At 43.4% G+C, this 24,915-nt stretch overlaps 1 protein-coding gene across 6 annotated transcripts in view; it reads left to right on the top strand.

The window, feature by feature from the left end:
* si:ch211-272n13.3 (ankyrin repeat domain-containing protein 26) overlaps positions 1-24,915 on the top strand; it is a 191,437-nt gene that overhangs the window by 149,829 nt on the left and 16,693 nt on the right. For 5 of the 6 annotated variants that reach the window (XR_010966206.1, XM_067999525.1, XM_067999527.1 and 2 more), the window contains 5 exons: positions 9,619-9,696; positions 10,111-10,245; positions 16,187-16,299; positions 19,749-19,890; positions 22,382-22,672. Coding sequence is in view for 5 of the 6 variants with exons in the window: in XM_067999525.1 (XP_067855626.1) it covers positions 9,619-9,696; positions 10,111-10,245; positions 16,187-16,299; positions 19,749-19,890; positions 22,382-22,672 (759 nt within the window). In the remaining variant the exon portion in view is untranslated. The remainder of the gene's footprint in view (positions 1-9,618; positions 9,697-10,110; positions 10,246-16,186; positions 16,300-19,748; positions 19,891-22,381; positions 22,673-24,915) is intronic. The other variant, XM_067999526.1, reaches the window with a different exon arrangement.

Below are 24,915 nucleotides of genomic sequence, written 5' to 3' on the forward strand. Positions count from 1 at the left end.
GCTTTTTGGGACTGACAATTGAAGATTGGCTCGCTTCTCGATCTCACTTCCTTAAGAAGGATCTCTACACCGCATCTGAAAACCTGGTACCCTGGCCTACTCCACTCCTTCCAGACATTGCTTTGAGTAATCAAAGTTTGCTGATTTGCCAAACATCCCTTTGAGCCCCTGCAGGCCTTTAAATCTTCATACAATTTCCTGCTCCCAAAGTGTGATCTTTCTATGACATATTTAAATTAGGCTGACTGTAGTAATTCAAACAGGATCAGGCAGGTGCAAAATGTGCACCACTAAACTTCTGATCAATCATAAAATTTCGACTGAACTCTTCAAAGAGCAGTGAATATGCTTTCTGTGCCTAAGGTGAATATGACAAAAGCCTGTATTTCCAATAAGAGGTCTATTTTTACACCCTTAGTTTCTTTTGGATCCATATAATTAAGAAGTTGAAAACCATAGTCTCACCTTCCTGGAGTGTGTATCTGGAATTCAGACATGCACTCCCTATGATTTGCTGTCCATAATCGACAGAAAATTGAATGGAGCACATGCCTGATGCAGTCAAGGTATCACACCAGGATGTGATTTCATAAAACCCTCTTTCAGGCTTGTGTTTTTTTCCATTCTTGTAGTATTGTTTTTCTGTCAGTAGATGGTAATGTTGCACTGCATGTAATGATCTGTGAAATTAAGGAGCATGCTGTCCTTTTTGGAAGAAAAGCAGGAGCATCTTCAGGGAAAGGGGACAATTATATCAAATTGTTGGGCCCTAGAAACTGTTTAGATAATTAGCCCTGCCAAAGCTCGTATGTAAAATACGGAGTATAGTGGTTTAAGCAGTGAACAAGGCAATTACATTAGCCCATCAACATAAAGCAGGTCGCCTCCCATCAACCAAAGACATTATTCCAAGGTGTTCTGTTGTAGCTGGTTCAGATGAATTAATTATGAGAGACCGTCTGGAAGTCTTAAAAGCCATGTTCAAGGTCTGTGGACAATTGATTACAAGCTAAGATATGCCACTGGTGTAGCACCAATAACAGATACAAAAGAATTTAAAATTATATTTGAGAAGGTAAATCAGAAAAATTTGGAATTTAGATGAAAAATAAATATTAAGAAGATGCAGTCAAAGGTAATCACAAAGAATAGGACATTCCACAAATTGACTTTGAACATTATTGGAGTAGAGCAAGTAGATAATTGTTTACTTGGCTACTCTGCTGACATCAGATTGCTAAAGCAACAAAGTCGTTAAATGGATGATAGCAATTGCAAAAAAAAGACATTTAACAATATGAAGGAGATTCTATGCAATTGTAAAATCATGCTGGTGATAAAAGTAGAATCTGTAAGTGTGCATTCAACAGCATTGTTTGGATGTTAGATCTTGAATGCCAAAATATGAAGATGACTAGGGAAGTTTAGTTATGGTGCTATAAATGTATGTTGAAATTAGTTGGATAAAAAAAATTAACAAGAGGGTCCTTGAATTAAGACAAGAAAGAAATAGAGACTGATTATGATTTAAAAATTGGATGCACATTGGGGGTAATTTTGCATGTCTGCATTGCAGGTGAGCAAGAATCCCCACCAGCAATGCAAATTGGAAATTCAAGTGCAGAATGCCCATGGTTTCTACCCATTCATCGTAATGGGCAAAAAAAATCACAGACAGTACGTGCTTGAATATTTGATGCACACTGCTGGCTGGTAAGACTCCCTGCTGCCAGCACAGACTCAAAATCAACCTTATTATTTGAGAATCAAGGAATGTTGTTGGGGTTATTTACACTCTGGAAAAATTGATGGTAGTAGATTAATAAGCAGGCAAAAAAGAATATTGCTGGATGGTGTGATGAAACAGGGCCTTACATAATCTACCTGTGAAAAGATAGGAAACTGAAGTGCATTGGTTGACAAAAAGTGGAGAAGGTTTTAAAAAAAGAGAAAAATAAAATATTTTAGGAACCCTGCTCGAATGATTGTGAACACTGGCTGGCTATATTATCTGAGCTACTTTACCTCAATATGTTTTGTCCTCTGTAGACTTCAAGGTATTATGCTAGACACAGCATAGAAGAGAGGTCACTGGTGGATTGATCACAGAAGCTAACAGCACAGTATGCAACAGCAGTAAAGAAAGTAAATAGGATCTTGGGCTGTATAACCGAGAAATGGAGCACAAATTTCAGGAAGTGATTCTAAGTTTGTACAAAGTGCTGGTTTGGCCCCACCTGGTGTGCTGTGTACAATTCTGGTTACCGCCTTACAGAAAAGACATCCAGGCATTGAAAAGAGTATTGCAAACAGCAGCTAAATTGATAACTGGAATAAGGCATCTGAGTTATGAAGATTGGCTACAGAAGCTGGGAAAGTTTGCACTGAAGAAGAGAAAGCTTGGGGTGGTTTTATTTAAATATTCAAGATCCTAAAGGGTATCAAAGATAAACATCAGTACATTTAAAATAGTCACAGATTTGCAACAACAAGACATTGCCTCAAACTTAGAAGAGGAACATAAGAAATAGGAGCAGGAGTAGGCCATATGGCCCCTTGAGCCTGCTCTGCCATTCAATCAGATCATGGTTGATCTTCTACTTCAACTCCACTTTCCTGCCCTATCTCCATATCCCTTGATTCCCTTAATGTCCAAAAATCTATCAATCTCAGTCTTGAATATACTCAACGTCTGAGCATCCACAGCCCTCTGGGGTAGAAAATTCCAAAGATTCACAACCCTCTGAGTGAAGACATTTTTCCTCATCTCGGTCCTAAATGGCCGACCCCTTATCCTGAGACTATGACCCTGAGTTCTAGACTCTCCAGCCAGGGGAAATAGCCTCTACCCTGTCAGGCCCTCCTAAGTATTTTATATGTTTCAATGAGATCACCTCTCATTCTTCTAAACTCCAGAGAACATAGGCCCATTCTACTCAATCTCGTCTCATAGGATGACCCTCTCATTGCAGGAATCAATCTAGTGAACCTTCGTTGCACCCCCTCTAAGGCAAGTATATAGGTGACCAAAACTGTACACCGTACTCTAGGTGTGGTCTCAGCAAAGCCCTGTACAATTGCAGCAAGGCTTCCTTACTCTTGTACTCCAAATCTCTTGCAATAAAGGCCAATAAACCATTTGCTTTCCTAATTGCTTGTTGTACATGCATGTTAACTTTCTGTGTTTTGTGTACACAGACACCCAAATCCCTCTGAACACTAATATTTAATAGTTTCTCACAATTTAAAAAATATTCTGTTTTTCTATTCTTCCTACCAAAATGAATAACCTAACATTTCCCCACATTATACTCCATCTGCCACCTTCTTGCCACTCACTTAATCCATCTATATCCCTTTGCAGACTCTTTGGGCTCGATTTTAAAACAGAACTGCGGGTGTGTTGGGGGCGGGGGTTGGGGGGGGGGGGGGGGAGGGCCAAGAAAACTGGGATTTCCAGGAGCGGGCAGAAATCCCGGCTCCAACATGCCTAAGAACGCGCATGACCCAGTGTCATCTGGGTGAGCGCGCCGTTCCAGAACCCGGAAGTCCCGCGGGGACGATATTTAAACAAGGAATTCAAGTACTTAAAATCTACATAAATCTAATTAAGAGTGAAGGCAAGTGATTTCAACGCTGCCTCAGCATGTACTGTGTGAAACACGCCATGGGGAACAAATCATGTTTCAGCCGGCAGCCATTTGGACATTTAAATCCTGTCCGACAGATGACGATAAAAGGTGAGTTATTGCAGCAGGGCACTCAGTTCTCTCAGACAAACTTTTTGCTGGGAGATCTTTGTGTTCAGACTGTAAATTCTTGGTTTCCACTTAGAATTATTCTGTCTACACATATTTACCAACTTTTTGGACCCCCTCAAACTGACACCAGCAGGATGGGGGGGCGCGCGCAATGGCTGCATTCACTACGACATCCGAGGACGAGCAACATCACAGGCACAGTGTGCACTTCTGCCACTTGTAGCTCCACATCACAATGCTGCGCCACAGGCACCTGCACAAGAGCACAGAGGGGAACAACAGAGGGAGGCACTACCCTCGTCAGAGGGTCTTCAGATTGAGGTTGAGCTTCCTGGACCTCTCTGAGGAGCAGTGCATACGGAGGCTGAGAGTGAGTCGCTAGGTGGTCGCAGACATTTGCAACCTCCTTCATGCCGAGTTGCTCCCGGCTGGGCCTGGCGGCATCTTGTTATCCGTCGCAGTTAAAGTGACCACTGCCTTCAACTTCTTCGCCTCCGGTGACATCGCCAGGGTGTCTCAGTAGTCTGAACACAAGTGCATAAGGCAGGTCACTGACTGTTTGTTTCGCAGGGCCTCGGAATACGTCAACTTCCCCATGGACAACTTCAGCCAGACGGAGAGGGCAGTGGGATTCAACTGTGGCTGGCTTCCCACATGTACAGGGCAAGGTTCCCTCTAATTTTTTTTGGCCATTTGCGGAATGAATTTGGGTAGTGCACCAATATAAAGGCTGCGTGTACCACCGTAAAAAAAAATCACAACTTTAGGTAGAACATCTTTTTAGAAAACGTTATTCAGGGTAAATAACAAACAGAACAAATGTACAAAATAATGGATAATTGTAACAATTCAATGTTATATTGGCTGATAAATTTATATAATTTATGAAATGGGTTTCTGAAGTTGCCCTAGGATTGAGCATACCAGTCTCGTTATATTTTATTAAATTATCAGATGGACACGATTGCAATCAGCTTAATGACTCTGATTCAAACAGTAATAAATCTTGTGCAATCAGAATATTTAAATTGAGTCAGAAATACAAAACAGCTGTCAAGTCAGTTGGTGTGAATTTGGGAATAGGGAACAGTTTAATTAAAGCCCTCCCTCCCCCTGTTCAATCCTCAGCAGGGTTTAAAAAAATTATTGCATTACAGTTGTACATCTTGCAGGTGTCATTAGTTTGGGCTGCTTCCATGTATGAGCCCCTGCACTCTGATTGGGTGGCGATGCCTACACGCTGATGATTGGGTGGCGATGCCTGCACGCTGATGATTGGGTGGCGATGCCTGCATGCTGATTTTTTTTTCGTTCATGGGATGTGGGTGTCGCTGGCAAGGCCAGCATTTATTGCCCATCCCTAATTGCCCTTGAGAAGGTGGTGGTGAGCCACCGCCTTGAACCGCTGCAGTCCGTGTCGTGAAGGTTCTCCCACAGTGCTGTTAGGTAGGGAGTTCCAGGATTTTGACCCAGCGACGATGAAGGAACGATGATATATTTCCACGTCTGGATGGTGTGTGACTTGGAGGGGAACATGCAAGTGGTGGTGTTCCCATGTGCCTGCTGGCCTTGTCCTTCTAGGTGGTAGAGGACAACGGGTTTGGGAGGTGCTGTCGAAGAAGCCTTGGTGATTTGCTGCAGTGCATCCTGTGGTACCGATGGTGAAGGGAGTGATTGTTTAGGGTGGTGGATGGGGTGCCAATCAAGCGGGCTGCTTTGTCCTGGATGGTATCAAGCTTCTTGAGTGTTGTTGGAGCTGCACTCATCCAGGCAAGTAGAGAGTATTCCATCACACTCGCCACAGAATACCCAGCCTCTGACCTGCTCTTGTAGCCACGGTATTTATGTGGCTGGTCCAGTTAAGTTTCTGGTCAATGGTGAACCCCAGGATGTTGATGGTGGGGGATTCGGCGATGGTATTGCCGTTCAATGTCAAGGGGAGGTGGTTAGACTCTTGTTGGAGACGGTCATTGCCTGGCGCGAATGTTACTTGCCACTTATCAGCCCAAGCCTGGATGTTGACCAGGTCTTGCTGCATGAGGGCATGGACTGCTTCATTATCTGAGGGGTTGCGAATGGAACTGAACACTGTGCAATCATCAGTGAACATCCCCATTTCTGACCTTATGATGGAGGGAAGGTCATTGATGAAGCAGCTGAAGATGGTTGGGCCTAGGACACTGCCCTGAGGAACTCCTGCAGCAATGTCCTGGGGCTGAGATGATTGGCGTCCAACAACCACTACCATCTTCCTTTGTGCTAGGTATGACTCCAGCCACTGGAGAGTTTTCCCCCTGATTCCCATTGACTTCAATTTTACTAGGGCTCCTTGGTGCCACACTCAGTCAAATCCTGCCTTGATGTCAAAGGCAGTCACACTCGCCTCATCTCTGGAATTCACCTCTTTTTCCCATGTTTGGACCAAGGCTGTAATGAGGTCTGGAGCCAAGTGAGAGAGGGGTATCGGTTGATGAAACCCCATGCCCTCATCCACCATCCACATCTGCCGTCCACATTGAGGAGGAGGAGAAGGAGGACGAACCCATGGGCAGAGCAGTGGCTCACCTGGCTGCTTGTGAGGCCAGGGAGTCACACTTATGTGAACGGTTCCACTAATGCAGGCGTTGGACTCCTCCATCCTCTGGGCTATTGTGGAGAGTGTGCGTGGCACCTGTTCCAGTACCTCGCAAATGTGCTGCTGTCCCTCGATCATTCTCCTTCTAAAGGATGGCCCTGCGCGGTTCAGCATCTGCGTCCAGCTGAGCAGAGCCTGGAGAGAGGTGTGCCCACCGACACGGTCTTTCCACAGCTGCCCCTGCCACCAGTGGCTGCTCGTGCTCACTTGTGTGTGGTAACTCACTAGGTGCCAACCTAACTGACTGACCGAGGTGTGAGTATCTGCGCTGTTGGATGGCTTGCTATGATGTGATGGTGCGCCCTCAGAGGTCGGGAGCTCCTCTGAGGAATCACCCTCTCCCGCCACTGCAGTCATTGAAGGACCTGTAAGAGAACAGAAGGCGATATTAAGCATCATCACAGATGTGTCATGTTGCGATGAGCATACTGAGATGTTCAACATGCCAATCATCGTTAAGTTCAATTCATGTTGTGTGTGATGAATGTTAAAGTTGTGTCACCAGACGTTTGTGGGGTGCCAGTCTCTCTATCCCTGACAGACAGGACTCGAGGGTGCAGCTGATCTCCAGGGCCTCATAAGAACATAAGAAGAACATAAGAAATAGGAGCAGGAGTAGGCCAATCGGCCCCTCGAGCCTGCTCCGCCATTCAATAAGATCATGGCTGATCTGATCCTAACCTCAAATCTAAATTCATGTCCAATTTCCTGCCTGCTCCCCATAACCCCTAATTCCCTTTACTTCTAGGAAACTGTCTATTTCTGTTTTAAATGTATTTAATGATGTAGCTTCCACAGCTTCCTGGGGCAGCAAATTCCACAGACCTACTGCCCTCTGAGTGAAGAAGTTTCTTCTCATCTCAGTTTTGAAAGAGCAGCCCCTTATTCTAATGCTCCGTGTCTGTGAGGATCACTATTTGTTGTGACCCTCCTCCAGTCCTCGCGTGCATTTTGCGCTCTCTTCTAGAAGGGGAGAAAGTACAGTGTTAGTGAATGAGGGTGAAGTGGCCAACTGATGAATGCATTGGTTTGGGCGAGGCTGACCGTGAAAGAGGCGCATTAGAGGGCGATTATAAGACAGAGACATCACATTGGATCAGGATTGGGGTGAGTGGTAGTGGTGAGGTGACAAATGGGGAGGTGAGGAAGTGCAGGTAAGTTGAGGATGATCCTTAAGTGGTTGTGAGGAGTGATGTGATGGAGTAGTCTTGGCCGTGCAGAATGAGTTGGGTTGGGGAGGGTGGTGGAGATGATGTGCACCACGGAATGCAGGAGAATCAATAAGTGTACTCTTGCTGACCTAGTTAGGTAATTGAACCGCTTCCTGCAGGGATCCAGGTACGGGAGATGTTGCTGCTGCTGGTGACCTCCTCTGCCGCCTCAAGCCAGGCCTTCTTGGTGGTAGAGGCAGGGCACTTCCTTCCGTCAGCTGGGTAAAACACTTCCCTCCTCACTCTGGCCTGTAGCAGCTGAAGTGAGGCATCACTAAATCTTGGAGCAGCATTGCCCCGTGCTGCTCCATTGTGTTTTTTGATGTTTGCTCCAGCAAAAGCCTTTGGAGCAATGGCCCTTTAAATAGAGCCGTTCCAGCTGACAGCCTGTCATGCGGGTGCGCAGTCCGCCCGCGGCGCGGCTTTTGGATGGCAAACCCGAAAGCCATGTTAAGGGCCACCAATTAACTCGCAATCGCATGGGGAAAGGTAGGTAAGTTTTTAGTATCCGGGTTTGCCGTGTGCCCATTGCCCCGCTGGCATTTGAAAATCGAGCCCAATGGGTTGTGACTGTCTATGGTTCTATTTATACTTCACAGGAAACTATTTCCAGGCAGCTACATTCATTTATGACCGTCATATTGATCTCAGAACCAGTAGTTCCAGATTGCATGTTGTCATTCAACCAACTTGGTATGATGACTGAACTCGTCTGACACTTGTAGAGCTATCAGTTCACACTTTCGTTAAACTCTTCAACGCTGAACTTCTAGAGAACCTCAGTTTGACAGCAAGTTTCTTCAAGCTATGGTCTTACATAGGTTACATCTCATCCTTTTGCCAGCTGCTCCTCAGAGAACTTGGCTAGCTTGGCATCATTCAAATGAATTCGTTTTTTGTACAGCTGCAGTCCTCATTCCCTGGTTGGCATTTAGATATTTGATTATTATTTGTTTCCTTTCCTTCAAGTTACTTTACACTGTTTTGGAAGTTTGTCAGACTGCAAATAGGAAGTACAACTGCCAAGGGTGAGCCTGTACACTGATGTCACTCAATATTTTTAGGGTACCCGCGTAATTCCTTGATGAAGGATCTGTATCAGGGAAAAGGGGAGCGTGTGTTTTTTGATGCTTTTCTGGGTACATTTTTCCAATTGTGGTTAATTTGTAGGGATGAGCAGAAATGTGTATTTTTTTAAACAAATAATACTTTTTGAAAATGATGAATACAGCAAAAACTGGACAGTGCTGTTGTTTCATTTCTGGGACTTGGGTTTGAACCTAGATCAGATCAAACTAATGAAATCAAAGACTGCTCACTGCTAGATGTAAAGGTTATAAGTGAAATGGGTACTCGCAGTCTCTTGTGGGTTTGGGTTCATAACACGAGATGGCTAACAATTTGGCACTAAATTCACAATCTCTCTCAGACCGCAAGGGTAGCTGATGTAAGAAGTTGAAATATTTACACTCACATTATAGGGAATGTTCTTAATTTTGAAATTAAGTCACACTGTAGGAGGAGATTGAGCTTTACTCTGTATCAGATCGATACTGTAACTGTCCTAAGGTTGCTTGATGTTGACATTAGGTGACAACAATAGAAAAATTGCCCTCACCTTGACAAGCACACGCAAATTTAAAATCAGAAACTGTTGTTAAAGAGCGATTTGCTCAAAACTAACAATTTGAAATGTATGTCATTTTTAACAGTGACTGAAAATATAGTCTCACGTTCACCTCTACCAGTCAGTATTGTTGCACTGAAAATTCATCACCGGTTAGATGTTCAATGCATAACTTATTTCATTTCTATTTTGCTTTCAATAGCCAAGGGTTTCCTTTTCCCAGTACACATTGAGTTTCAAGTCCTTACTTAAGGCCTTGTTATCATACAATAATCCTAAATTTAGGGGTGGCAATTTTCATCTCCTTACTGCCCAATTTGCAATCGCAAATGGGGAATTATCAGACAGGAAATGATGTTATTTATTCTGACATTGTCTCCACAGGTCCGTACTCGTCTGGAAGACTTGATAACAAGTTTACAAGGGGTAAAGGTTGGTTTGGAAGATCAACTCGGTCAAGAGGTCTGATATTTCAGTTGCTATGTAATCTGGATGTGATGTTTTTAATCCTACAACCAAAATAACACAGCACATTATTATCACTTTATTAAACTAGCACTTGAAGCTTCCGGTGACTGATTTTATTTATCAGCTAGATTAATTATCATATAGCACTCTATTACAGTTGCTGTCCTATTTCTAATATCCTGTAAAAAATCATTTCAGATGTTTATAAGGGAATATGCATGAGAATAACGTAAAAATATTTAGATTTTATTCTGTGAAAGTTTTCAGTGTCAAATTGCTTTTGGTGACCATTTAATTGCAGGCAATCGAGGCATCATCTACAATATTTAATGAATTGATGACCCTAGTGTGTATAGAGAACAAAAATTTATTTTTGTTGTTAAACTTCTTTTATGAATATTTGTTTAGGTACAAAAGCAAGCTATGTTGTCACAAAATGCAAAAGATTCACATCAACTGTGGGAGGAAGAACTGAAATCTCGATCTAAGCTTGGACTTCGACTTTCTCAGTTGGATAGAGAAAAGGATGACCTGGCAGGCCAGGTAAGAACAAAGTGAACAGATATAGTTTGTATCATATTACTCCTCTTATTATTACTTGGCATATAATCCTATAAATTTAAATCTAATGATACCATTCATGGTGCAATAAAAATAAACTACTACTGATGGTGCAAGTTGGGCAGCTTTCCTCAGCTGTGATTCTTCACAGAAAGGGATGGCCAATGAACTGGCAAATAAGTTTTTTTGGGGCACCTCAGCAATGTATTATTATATCACTAAGCTGTGCCATTTATGGGTTGAGACATTGCTCCCCAAGTAGTGGATCCAAAGAGTTCCATACAAATTACTAAACAGAAACAGGCCATTGGCCCAACCAGTCCATGTTGGTTTTTATCCTCCATGCATATGTGCCTGCCCTTTCCTTTAACCACCTATCTAATCTGACATGGGCTCTGTTTCCATCACTAACTCTGGTAGTGCACTCTACAGCCTCACAACCTTCTGTGTTAGAAAAAGAAGAAAATTCTCCTTTGTCCTAACCTTTTTTACACTTAATCTTGTATCTATGTCCTCTCATTCTAGATCTCTTAATCGCTGGGAACAGTCTACTTCTATCCACTCTGTCCCATCTCGTTATAATTTTAAATACCTCTATCACATAACCACATAATCTCCTCTGTTATAATGAAAACAGCTGCAATATTTCTAGTCTTTCTTTGTATTTGTATTTCCTTGTACTAGGCAGAATCTTAGTGAATCTATTACCTCAACATCCATCCAATAATGTGGAGCCCAAAACTGCACACAGTACTCCAACTGTGGCCTTAGTAAGGTTTTTATATAGATTCAACATTACATCTTCTACATTCTATACCTTTTGCCATAAAACCCAGTATTCCATTAGCATTTTTTTTAAAGCCTTGTGCATTTGTGGTACTGCTCTTAATATCTTGTGAATCTGAATTCCCAAATCCTTTTTCTCTTCCACATCACACAGCCTTCCCCATTCAATATATAATTAATACATACCAAAATATACCACCTTACACTTGCTAACATTGAATTCCATCTGTCACCTTTTTGCCCACAATCTTATTTGTATCCCCTAACAGCTTCCTTTGGTCCAGCCATGATCAGTTATGCCTTAAGGAAACATATAAAGTTGGGTATATTCTCCCATGGAGGAAGGGAACATCCAAGCCGTCAGTGAAGTAGTGCCATTGCCAGTGCACTGGGAGCAGGTCATCTATCCTGTCTGTAGCTGGACATTGGTATATGGCACAGGGAATCCTAAAGAGAAGGAGAAAATAATAATACAACTGGTAAAAGACTAAACTGTTCTCAATGGCTATCACATTCACTTGCATTAAAAGTAGCTGTATCTCAAAATTTCATTTTTAAAAAAATTGATCATCACAATGGAAGTAACCTTTCTCATCAAGGGTAACAACAATATACATAACCTCAGTGTATATGTTCTAAAACAGGTCCTACATTATGTGTTGTTTAGTGTCTGTGGCCCTGAATGTAGGTGTTTATTGTTTAATTGATTATATTATATTGATCAAAAGATCTAGTATGAAGTGCCTTATTTTGTTGCAAGATTTTTTAGTACAAAATTTAAGTGTTCTATACTTTACAGTTGTACTCACAATTACAAATTTTCTCTTAAATTTTTATATTTTTAAAAAGTTCACTTTTTTTATGACCAATATTTCAGGTGACCTATGAGAGGATTGTGAAGCTGGAAAACTGATCTGTGACCAAAATGCAACCTGATTGTAAAACATAAAACAAAATTACTAAAGTAATATTTCCCAACAATTAGCACGTGTATTTGCATAAAATGTATCTACATTCCACACTGGCAAATGTATGGAAAGATTGCTAGATCTGTAAAAAATCAGGGTACATATAATCGAAAAAAGCAATAAATTACTTCATTGTAGGATGACTTAATGAACTAATTTTTAAAGTACTAGTTCCTTTTCATAAATACGTTGTTTATGGCTGAAATTACAGAGGGTTGTCTGAGTGACATGCCAAAAAAATTAGGTTTACATTTCCGAAATTACAAGCATCTAGTCCAATTGTAAATAGAATAATAGTTAACTGGAAATTTGTTAAAGCTCTTTACGTATCTCATCACAATCGTTCTACGGCACAAGATATGGAAATTGTTTACTTATTGGTATTAAGAACTTTTGCATCATGTGACTTGAGTGTGTAATGATCTAGAAAAATAGTTGCGTGCACTTTATTGAAAAATTGTACATTAAATAGTTTTCATAGTATCATAGTTGTATCATGGTATTGTTCAGCATAGAAACAGGCTATTCGGCCCATCGTGCCTATGCCAGCTCTTTGAAGGAGCTATCTGATTAGTCATACACCCGTGATCTTTCCCCATAGCTGTGTAAAATTTTTCCCTTCAAGTATTTATCCAATTCCCTTTTGAAAGTTACAATTGAATCTGTTACCGCCACTCTTTCGGGCAGTGCATTCCAAATCATAACAACTCGCTGCGTTTAAAAAAAAATGTTTCCTCTTGTTGCCCCTCGTTCTTTTGCCAATCACCTTAAATCGGTATTCTCTGGTTACCGACCCTTCCGCCACTGGAAGCAGTTTCTCCTTATTCACTCTATCAAAACCGTTCATGATTTTGAACACCTCTATCAAATATCCCCTTTAACCTTCCCTGCTCTAAGGAAAACAACTCCTGCTTCTCCAGTCTCTCCAGCTGAGGCCTAACGAGTGTTATAAAGGTTCAACATGACTTCCTTGCTTTTGTACTCCTTGCCTCTATTAATAAAGCCAAGAATCCCATATGCTTCATTAACGGCCTTCTCAACTTGTCCTGCTGCCTTCAAAGATTTGTGTACATACACCCCAAGGTCTCTGTTCCTGCACGCCCTTTAAAATTGTACCATTTAGTTTATATTGTCTCTCCTTGTTCTTCCTACCAAAATGTATCACATCACACTTCTCTACAGTAAATTTCATCTGCCATGTGTCTGCCCATTTCACCAGTCTGTCTATGTCCTCCTGAAGTCTGTTACTATCCTCCACGTTGTTTACTACATTTCCGAGTTTTGTGTCATCTGCAAACTTTGAAATTGTACCCTCTATACCCAAGTCCAGGTCATTAATGTACATCAAAAAAAGCAGTGGTCCTAATACTAACCCCTGGGGAACACCACTGTATACTTCTCTCCAGTCTAAAAAACAACCATTCACTAATACTCTGCTTTCTGTTCCCTAGCCAATTTTATATCCATGCTGCCACTGTACCTTTAATCCCATGGGCTTTAATTTTGTTAACAATCTATTATGTGGAACTTTATCATATGCCTTTTGAGAGTCCATATACACAGCAACCACACTACCCTCATCAACCCTCTCTGTTCATCAGAGAACTCAATCAAGTTAGTCAAACACGATTTTCCTTTAACAAATCCGTGCTGACTTTCATTTATTAGCCATATTTTTCCAAGTGCCAATTAATTTTGTCTCGGATTATTGTCTCTAAAAGTTTCCCCACCACCGACATCAGACTGACTGGCCTGTAATTGCCAGGTTTATCCCTCTCCCCTATTTTGAACAGGGGTGTAACATTTGCAATCCTCCAGTCCTCTGGCACCACTCCCATATCTAAGGAGGATTGCAATATTGTGGCTGGAGCCTCCACGATTTCCACCCTTACTTCCCTCAATAATGGGATGCATCCCATCTAGACCCGGTGACTTTTCTACATTGAGTACTGCCAACTTTTTAAGTACCTCCTATTTACCTATTTTTATCCCCTCCAATATCGCTACTACCTCCTCCTTTACTTTTACATTGGCGGCATCCTCTTCTCTAGTGAAGACTGATGTGAAGTATTCATTTAGTACCTCAGCCATACTCTCTACTTCCACAAGAAGATCTTTTTTGTCTCTAATCGGCCCTGCCCTTCCCTTGACTACCTTTTTACTATTTATATGTTTATAAAAGACTTTTGGATTCTCTTTTATGTTAGCCACTAATCTATTCTCCTACTCTCTCTTCACCCCTCTTATTCCCTTTTTTAGATCTCCTCTGTACTTTCTGTATTCAGCTTGATCTTACATTTATCATAAGCTTCCTTTTTCGGTTTAATTTTAATCTCTATATTTTTAGTCATCCAAGGTGCTCTAGTTTTGGATGCCCTTCCTTTCCCCCTTATGGGAATGTGTCTATTCTGTACCCAAACCATCTCCTCCTTGAAGGCCTCCCATGGTTCAATTACTGTTTTGCCTAACAATTTCTGATTCCAATCCACCTGGGCAAGATCCCTTTTTAATTAATTGAAATCAGCCCTCTTCCAGTTAAGTATTTTTATGCTTGATCATTCCTTGTCTTTTTCCATAATTATTCTAAACCTGATGATACTATGATCACCCGTGGTTCAGTGGGTAGCACGCTCTCCTCTGAGTCAGAAGGTTGTGGGCTCAAGCCTCACTCTTAAGCACAAAATCTAGGCTGACACTCCAGTGTGGTACTGAGGGAGTGCTGCACTGTCGGAGGTGCCGTCTTTCAGATGAGACATAAAACTAAGGCGTGACTGCCCTCTCAGGTGAATGTAAAAGATCCCACGGCACTATTCGAAGAAGAGTAAGAGAGTTCTCCCCGATGTCCTAACCAATGTTTATCCCTTAACCCTCCATCACTAAAAAAACAGATTATCTGGTCATTATCACATTGTTTGTGGGACCTTGGCTGCCGTGTTTCCTACATTACAACAGTGACAACACTTCAAAAGTACTTCATTGGCTGTAAAGTGCTTTGGGATGTCCTGAGGTCGTGAAAGGTGCTATATAAATGCAAGTCTTTCTTTTCACTGTTCCCCAAATGCTACCCCACTTCATTACCCAGAACTAGATCCAGCACTGTTTCTTTCCTCGTTGAGCTGGAAACACACTGATCAAGAAAGTTCTCTTGTACACATTTCAGGAATTCCTCCCCCTCTTTGTCCTTTACACTGTTATTATCCCAGTCTATATTGGGATAATTGAAGTCCCCCATTGTCACTACTGTTTCGTTCTTGCATCTTTCTGTAATTTGCCTTCAAATTTGCTCCAATATCTCCTTCCCACTATTTGGTGGCCTATAGTATACATCCCGTAGCGTAATAGCTCCTCTATTGTTCCTTAATTCTAACCAATTAGATTCTGTCTTTGACCCCTCAATTACATCATCGCTTTCCAGTGCCATAATAGTTTCTTTGATCCATACTGCCACCCCGTCCCCTTTCTTTCCTTCCCTATGTTTCCTAAATACCTTGTAGCCAGGAATATTAAGTTCCCAATTCTCCCCTTCTTTGAGCCAGGTCTCTGTTATTGCCAATATATCATAGTCCCATGTGGTGACTTGTGCCTGCAGCTCACCAACCTTATTAACCACGCACATGTGCTCCAAACTCATATTAGACTGCCTCGCATTTGCCGCCTGTCTGATCCCTCCTAATTCTGGACTATTCTTTACTCTAGTGCTATTTGCCTCTACCAGTCCTCTGTACACCTTGTTTCTCCTCTCCAATGTTTCATCCTGTGGCCCATCCCTCTGCCAAATTAGTTTAAACCTCCCCCACAGCACTAGTTAACTTCCCCATGAGGACATTGGTCCCAGCTCTGTGGAGGTGCAACCCGTCCATCTTAAACAGATCCCTCCATATTTCTCAAATCTCTAATAATGTCACTCATTAATGCTCATAGTAACATCATCACTTACCGTAATAGTTTTTGCACAGGCAGCTGGTTCTGTTGCACAATTTGGCCGACTACAGAATTAAATCGTCCCATAGATTCAAATTGTAAGTATATGTGACAAAAGATAGGGAGTGATTATAAAGTTATTTGTAGTTATTGATGTCTTCCACTTATATCTGTCTTTATTATTTAATTGAGATATATATATATATGTGCATATATAATCTTAAGTAAAAAAAAGCATTTTTTTGAAGGTTGAAAGTGAAAGGAAAAAAGTAAAGAAGCTTGCAGAATTTAAGCGATCAGTGGAAACCAGGCTGGCTCAGGAAATGAAAAGAAACAGTGAGCTTCAAAAAGAACTAAACCGGTACGATATTAAATTCTGTTACATAATATCTGGGCTCATATTAAAAGTCTTGCATATAGCATGCAGTTCCAGCATCATACTTACTTTCTGTAACACTTTTTTCATCCTGTCTGTCATTCGTTTCTACCACAATTTAACTTAATTATTCATTTTACTTATCACTGCTTGAGTCCCCTCAGCTAAATCTCCAATTTGGGTCGCACTGTTATTCACAGTGCCAGCCATTTGAAGGCTCCCACAAATCAGACCATATGCCTGATGTGAAGTCCTGGCACCTCTCTGCTCCTACCACTGCCCACTCCCCATTGTGAGCCAGTAAGAGATTCACTGCTCCCCTGTATCCCCTACCACCACCGTCATCAATATTAGCCTCTCGCCCAATCTGATATCTGGCCACCACTGCCTTTGTCGCCTCTGCCGTTAGTAGCATATCAGATCTCCTGAAGAGCAGGTATCCCAGTATGGAACTGGTAACCAGCAGTTAATTGTTTAAACCATTTATACTGTCAGTAAATTCAGTATAAGTACTTCAGACAGTTAGTAACTGGTACCTAGCTCAGTGCTGGGAAACAAGTTATAGAAATAATTTAAAACTGCTCTGCAGGAGTAGGATGAGTGCTGTTAGCCTCCATTCTTCTGCATTCCTCCCAAAAAATTACTGCAGACCCCATTCCCCTTTCCCAGATCCCAATGATCCCATGAATATTGCGGGACCCTAACCCTCCAATGCTCCCCAAGCCCAACACCCCTCTTTCCCCAATCTTTCTATACCCTTGGATTCCCCTCTGCAGTATTTCCATGTATCAGAACCACCCATCCACCCACTCCCTGACCCATTTCTAGAAATCTCAAGCCTGAAACACCTTTTCCCTAGGTCCTGGACCCCAGTACCCCTTCCTCTACCCTACTCCCCCTCCATCTGCCTCCCATTGTTCCCAGACCCCAAAGCCACCACTCTCAATACTTCCATGTCCCATGACCCTGGTGCTCAATACTTGCATATTCCAGGGACCCCCACTCTAGTGCTCCCGGACCATGAGACCCCCCCCTTCCTGTGTTTCTAGTGCTCACCTCCTGCTTTTCCCACCCCTTAGGATCTCTCTGAAACATCAGGGTCCCTCTTCTAATGGGATCAACCTCACAGTGCTAACATATCTTGCTTCATTCCTCCACTGCTGGCAAATCCTGGAAACACGACCCACCCGACTTCACTACTGCCAGACACCAGGAATCATTCAATAATCAAACTACATTCCGACCTCAGTTCTATCAGACCCCAGATTTGCCCTCCCCCGTGCTTCCACAATCCAGGATGTTCCTTCTACCCCAGCCCCTCACCCCCAATGTTACTGAAGCATAATATTCATTCCTGCTGTTAAACCTGCAATCCCTCTTTCCCTATCTGCAATCTGCAAAAAGGAGATAACAATTGACTATACAAAACATACAAGGCCATCCATTCACAGTTTTCTTGGAAAAACGGACACAGTTGCAGAAATCGATCCCCAAAACACTGCTCAAAAAATCCCAAAACTATCATGTAATAAAACGTAATTTGACTCCTTCAACCTCTGTAAATTAGCATCACTAATAATAAATTGTATGCTCCATGGCATCGTACCCCAGTTGTTAGAAAACAGCTTATCTTCCAAGTCACTGCAATGCTACAGGAGACCTAGCTGCCTGTGGTCTAATGAAATTCAAATGCTCACCAGCGTGCTGGTGCCCTGATCGGACCTGAGCCCTAACACCTGTGCAAGGATTCCACCATGGTTGGGAATGGCTTTAATTTGGTTAAATGTTTTTAAAAGCTTTGACACTTTTAAAAGCACGAAAAACTTACCCAACTTAAAGCTGGTTCCGCATCAAGGCAACAACTAGCTTTTCTTTGGGCGGAGCAGGATTCTTTAAGGGGCTTCCTCATGCTAAAATAGGAAACCTCATCATTTAAATCGTAAACATTGCTCATTGTTGTAATATATTGTTTATTATTATTGTATATTATATTGTATAATATTATTGCTTATTGAAGGAATCCCTTCTCTTCTTCAAACCTTCTGGGATAGAGAGGGGAAGGATTCTCCTTCCCACCTCTCCCTCAACACCACCTTTTCCCTTCCCCACTCCCTCCTGCTACCTCTCATTGCTGCCACCCTCCATACTGTTTCCAAGGAGCCCTAGTAAAATTGAAGTCAATGGGAATCGGGAAAAACTCTCCAGTGGCTGGAGTCATACCTAGCACAAAGGAAGATGGTAGTGGTTGTTGGAGGCCAATCATCTCAGCCCCAGGACATTGCTGCAGGAGTTCCTCAGGGCAGTGTCCTAGGCCCAACCATCTTCAGCTGCTTCATCAATGACCTTCCCTCCATCATAAGGTCAGAAATGGGGATGTTCGCTGATGATTGCACAGTGTTCAGTTCCATTCGCAACCCCTCAGATAACAAAGCAGTCCGAGCCAGCATGCAGCAAGACCTGGACAACATCCAGGCTTGGGCTGATAAGTGGCAAGTAACATTCGTGCCAGACAAATGCCAGGCAATGACCATCTCCAACAAGAGAGAGCCTAACCACCTCCCCTTGACATTCAATGGCAATACCATCGCCAAATCCCCCACCATCAACATCCTGGGGATCACCATTGACCAGAAACTTAACTGGACCAGCCACATAAATACTGTGGCTACAAGAGCAGGTCAGAGGCTGGTTATTCTGTGGCGAGTGACTCACCTCCTGACTCCCCAAAGCCTTTCCACCATCTACAAGGCACAAGTCAGGAGTGTGATGGAATACTCTCCACTTGCCTGGATGAGTGCAGCTCCAACAACACTCAAGAAGCTCGACACCATCCAGGACAAAGTAGCCCCCATGATTGGCACCCCAACCACCACCCGAAACATTCACTTTCTTCACCACTGGCGCACTGTGGCTGCAGTGTGTACCATCCACAGGATGCACTGCAGCAACTCGTCAAGGCTTCTTCGACAGCACCTCCCAAACCCGCGACCTCTACCACCTAGAAGGACAAGAGCAGCAGGCACATGGGAACAACACCACCTGCACGTTCCTCTCCAAGTCATACACCATCCCGACTTGGAAATATATCGCCGTTCCCTCATCGTCGCTTGGTCAAAATCCTGGATCTCCCTTCCAAACAGCACTGTAGGAGAACTTTCACCACACGGACTGCAGCGGTTCAAGGCGGCGGCTCACCACCACCTTCTCAAGGGCAATTAGGGATGGGCAATAAATGCTGGCCTGGTCAGCAACGTCCACATCCCATGAACGAATTTTTTTAAAAACTACTTATATAGTTTTCTCAATGATCACTCCATATTCGAGCCAATAATATAATTATGTAGCGTAGAATGTCTAGTGAAGGATATGTTGAGACAATCTAAATTTGCAATTGTAGACAGATTCCATTACATTTGATTATATTTGTTATACAGAATGAGAACACTGTTAAAGACTACCAAAAAGAAGCTGAAGGAGTATGATTGTGGACAACTTGTCTCCCAGCTCAGCGGTATTCAAGAACTGGATCATGGGCGCTCTGAAAGTGAGGCCACTTGTAGCAGACTGAAGAGCAAGGTGAGGCCATTTTACATCCTAGGCTTAATGGTGCTACAAGATGCTGTGTCTTGCAGTAGTAGCACACCCACACCCACAGTTCCTACTTGATGAGTCCCTGACAAGGGATGAGGTGAAAAATAAATCATATGAATCACTCCAAATTGTCCTCTTCACCTACTATAAGTCAAATCAAAAGATGGGTTGGCAAAGCCCTGGGAGCAGGATGCTTCCTTTGCTCTAAAAAAAAATGTCACAGGTTTTCAATACTGTTTTCAATGCCTTGTTAGTCTAGTTTTAAGAGTTTGGGTTATTCTTGGGTAAATCAAGAAATCCTGTATAATTAAATAGAAATTACAAAACAGAAATGGGCCATTCGACCCAACCAGTCTATGTTGGTGTTTATCCTCTACAGGAGTAGTAGTCCAAATCCCATGTGCCCGCCCAGCTCCCATATCCCTTTATTCTCCTTTCCTTCAAAAACCCATCTGGTTTCAGCTTCAATCACCAACTCTGGTAGAGCATTCCAGAGCCTCTCAATCCTTTGAATAAAAAAAGTTTCTCTTGCTCTTTGTCTTAAATCTCTTGTATATAGGTTCCTTCATTCTATATCCCTTAATCACTTGAAACAGTCTGTTTCTGTCTACTCTATCCCATCTCTTCATAATTTTAAACACCTCTATCAAATCACCCTTCTATGTTCTAATGAAAACAACCCCAATTTTTCTAGTCTGTCTTTGTATTTCTTCATACTAGTAGTATCCTAGTTAATCTGCGCTACTCTGTCTCTGTTGCCTCAGCATGCTTCCTATAGTTTGGAGCACAAAAGTGTTCCAACCGTGGTCTTACTCAGGTTCAGCACTACATCTCAACTTTTAGATTCTATACTTCTTGCCATGGAACCCAATATTCCATTTTAATGACTTGTGAATCTGAAGCATCAAATTTTTCTGTTCTTCCACAGCGCCTTCCCTCATTCAAAGTATAATTATTACCCTTTTTTACTAAAATGTGCCATCTCTCATTTACTGAAATTGAATTCCATCTGCCACTTTTTTTCCCATTCCACCATCGTATCAGTATCTCTCTGCAGCTTTGTTTGATCCTCAGAATTATTTACTATGCCTCCTATTTTAGTATGGCTACAAATTTAGACACTATTCCCTAATCCAGCCCTTTATCCAAATCATTGATGTACATAATGAACAGAAGTGATCCCAGAGCAGAACCCTGCGGGATGCTGCTACCCACTTCCAAAGAAATGCATCCAGTAAGTACACCCGGATATATTAAAAACTGAATGTCATTCATCAGTAGAATAATTACAGAAAACAGAGTGGGGTTAAAGGCAGTTACTAAGACTGACAAAAGGTGGGAAGTGGTGTTCCACAAGAATGGTGCTGGGACCATTGTTGCTCACCATTTACATAAACGATTTGGACTCTGGCATCGGAAGTACAATTTGAAAATTTGCGGATGGCACCAAATTGGGGGGTATAGTTAATACCGAGGAGGACTGCGACAAAATACAGGAAGACTTGCAGAATGGGCATGTAATTGGAAAATGAATTTCAATATAGGTAAGTGTGAGGTATTACATTTTGGTAGGAAGAATAAGGGGGTCACATACTGCTTGGATAATAAGAGTCTAAATGGAGTAGAGGAGCAGAGGGATGTGGGGGTACAGACACACAAATCACTAAAAGTAGCGACGCAAGTTAATAAGGCCATTTTTTTTATATAAAAGCAAACCAAGCACTAAGATTCATTTCTAGAGGGATTGAATTGAAAAGCAGAGAAGTTATGTTAAACTTGTACAGACCACACTTGAGAGTACTGTGAGCAATTCTGGTCTCCATATTATAAAAAGGATACAGAGGCACTGGAGAAGGTGCAAAAAAGATTTACTAGGATAACACTAGAACTGAGAGGTTATACTTATCCAGAAAGATTGAGCAGACTGGGGCTCTCTTCTCTAGAAAAGGGAAGACTGGAGGGGTGACCTGATAGAGGTCTTTAAGATTATGAAAGGGATTGATAGAGTAGATGTAGAGAAGAATGTTTCCACTTGCTGGGGAGACCAGAACTTGGGGCCATAAATATAAGATAGTCACTAATAAGTCCAATAGGGAATACAGGAGGAAACGTCTTTACCCAGAGAGTGGTTAGAAGGTGGAACTCGCTACCCCAAGGAATAGTTGAGGCGACTAGCATAGATGCATTAAAGGGGAAGCTAGATGAACACATGAGGGAGAAAGGAATAGAAGGATATGTTGATGGGGTTAGATGAACTAGGGAGGGAGGAGGCTCATGTGGAGCATAAACACCAGCACGGTCCTGTTGAGCCGAATGGCCTGTTTCTCTGCTGTACATTCTGTGTAACTAATATTTCTAACCAACCTAAGAACACTCAGGAACATTAGGATGTGATTTACATCCAGATAATATCACAGAAATGCACTGAAAGATAGTTACAAACTTTTTTGTAACACAATTTCTCCACGTCTCACAGATAGATGAATTGTCACAGCAACTAGAAGTCGAATCTTCAAAAAGTAGACGTTTGGAATCAACCAATCAAGAGCTTTCTGAACAGGTCGCACCAATGAGGATTTTACAGAAGAGCTATGATCGGCTGGAGAAAAGAAAACGGCAGCTAGAGGAGGAAGTGGCCAGTCTGAAACATCAGGTTGAAACTAACATGATGGACTACAGTCACATAGAACAATATAAGAGGGAGGTAGAGGAACATGCTCGTAAGGAAATCAAACAGAAATTAGAAGAAGTCAATTTATTCTTGCAGGTAGGACTGTGAACTTAATTTTGAAAGTAGATGTCGGGATAAATGATGCCTGGATAATAAACAAGAAGCTGTCTAGTTATCTTGGGCCCGATGTTAGCAGGGCTGCGGGTTCTCGGCGGGGAGGCTATCCCGCGCCCAGTGAAATTAGTCAGTTTCCTGCGCGATTCTAGCATCCAATCCACTAATTGGATCCACTTACCTGGTCCTCTGGGTTCCCCACTGCTGATCTGCGTGTCGGGCGGACTGCGCATGCACAGTACGACCTGTCAGCTGGAGGAGCTCTATTTAAAGGGCAGTCCTCCACTGACAGATGCTGCAACAAATAGCAAAAATTACAGCATGGAGCAGCCCAGGGGGAAGGCTGCTCCCAGTTTAATGATGCCTCACTCCAGGTATCAATACATGGGGTGAGGAGGAGGGGGAGGACAGAGATCTTCCTCCCGGCGTGCGGGAGGAAGCGGCCTGCCTCTGCCACCAGGAAGGCCTGGCTCGAGGTGGCAGAGGAGGTCACCAGCGCAACCAACATATCGCCCAACTGCATACAGTGCAGGAGGCGCTCCAATGACCTCAGTAGGTCAGCCAAAGTGAGTACACGTAGTCTTTCCCCTGCACTCCGTCTGCCACATCACTGCCCCCACCCCACATCTCCTTCAGCACTGCCAACACAACTCTGTCACATCACCCCTCACACCCACTCAAACCTCATCCTCATCTTACCTGCACCTACTCACCTCGCCAGTATTCATCCCACCACTACCACTCAACCCAATCCTCATACAATCTCATGGCTCTCTCTCATACTCACCCTCTCATGCATCTCTTTCACGGCCAGCCTCACTCAACCTGCCACTACCTGTGCTGCAGCCACAGGGCATGCATCACATATGTGCAGTAGGCAGTGTAAGGCAAACGTGTCGTGAGCATGAAGGGGATGCACAAGGGTTTGTCATGGGTGTTACTTATATTGAATTTCTGACCAACTCACATTACATATATTGGCACCACTAGTGCCATGTCTTCGCGAATCCTGTCTGGTCTGTGCAATAATGCCCTCTCCTGATGATCACTATGAGGACCCACAACTGATGCCACCCATTGTGTCACTGCAGAGTGGGTGTAGGTGTATTTGCAGGGCTCTTTTGCGCAGACGACTGAGAGACATCGGCGATGTCCCCGGTTGCACCTTGGAAGGATGCGGAGGAGAAGTTGTTGAGGGCAGTGGTGACTTTGACAGTGACAGGTAAGAAGATGGTGCTCGGGCCAGCCAGGAGCAGCTCGGCATGAAAGAGGCTGCAGATGTCCACGACTACATGTCGAGTGACCCTGAGCCTCCGTGTGCACTGCTGCTCAGGGAGGTCCAGGAGGCTGAGCCTCGGTCTGTGGACCCTGTGACGAGGGTAGTGCCCTCTGCGACGCATCTCTCTCTGAGGTAGCCCTCCCTCCTGCTGTACAGGTGGATGTGTCACAGCACTCTGTTGTGGAGCTCCACGTGTCAGAGGTGGACGGCGTGGATGGCGAGGCTGGTGATGCTGTTCGCCCTCCGAGGAGGTCATGACTGCAGCTACGGCGGCCCCCATCCGCAAGATGTACATCCGAGGGGGTCCGCAAGGTAGGTCCATGCCTCTGGACCCCAGGGTAAGTGTGCAGGTTGGTGACTTTGACTATCAGGAGGAGGGTGGTGGAGGCCAAACTTTGTCCCAAGTGACAGAGTGGCCTCCTGCAATGGGTGAGGGTCTCTTTCCCCCCCCCCCCCCTCCCCTGGTCAAATGGACCTTTGCAGCTGCCACAGGCTGACAGCTGCAACACGTCCATTTGACCTGGGAGTGTTTCCCCCAGTGTGGGAAACAGTCCCAGTTTGCTCTAAAATCCCACATAATCCCTTAATCAGGTCAGTTAATGACCTGAAATACCTAAATAAATACCTTCAAGTGGAACCCCGCTGGCTTTAATTGCCTGCGGGATTCCCACCAGCGGGGGCTGTGCACGCACGCCGGCGCGACAGCGGGGAACCCGGAGGTGTGCGGGTTCGGGGCGGGCTCCAGTACCGCGCCGGGATTCTCCGATTTTCGGAGCCCCCCCGCCAGGAACGGTGCTAAAATGACGCCGCTTGTGTTTATCCAATTTAGTGATGAGACACTGCTGATTATTAAAATTTACCATACAGTGAGAAAAGTAACATTATTAAGATCTGAATTCCTCGCTGCATCATGTTGGAGCTTTTGTCACTTTTTATAAATCTTCCC

The sequence above is a fragment of the Heptranchias perlo genome, chromosome 18 (assembly GCF_035084215.1).
Source record: "Heptranchias perlo isolate sHepPer1 chromosome 18, sHepPer1.hap1, whole genome shotgun sequence".
Lineage (NCBI taxonomy): Eukaryota > Metazoa > Chordata > Chondrichthyes > Hexanchiformes > Hexanchidae > Heptranchias > Heptranchias perlo.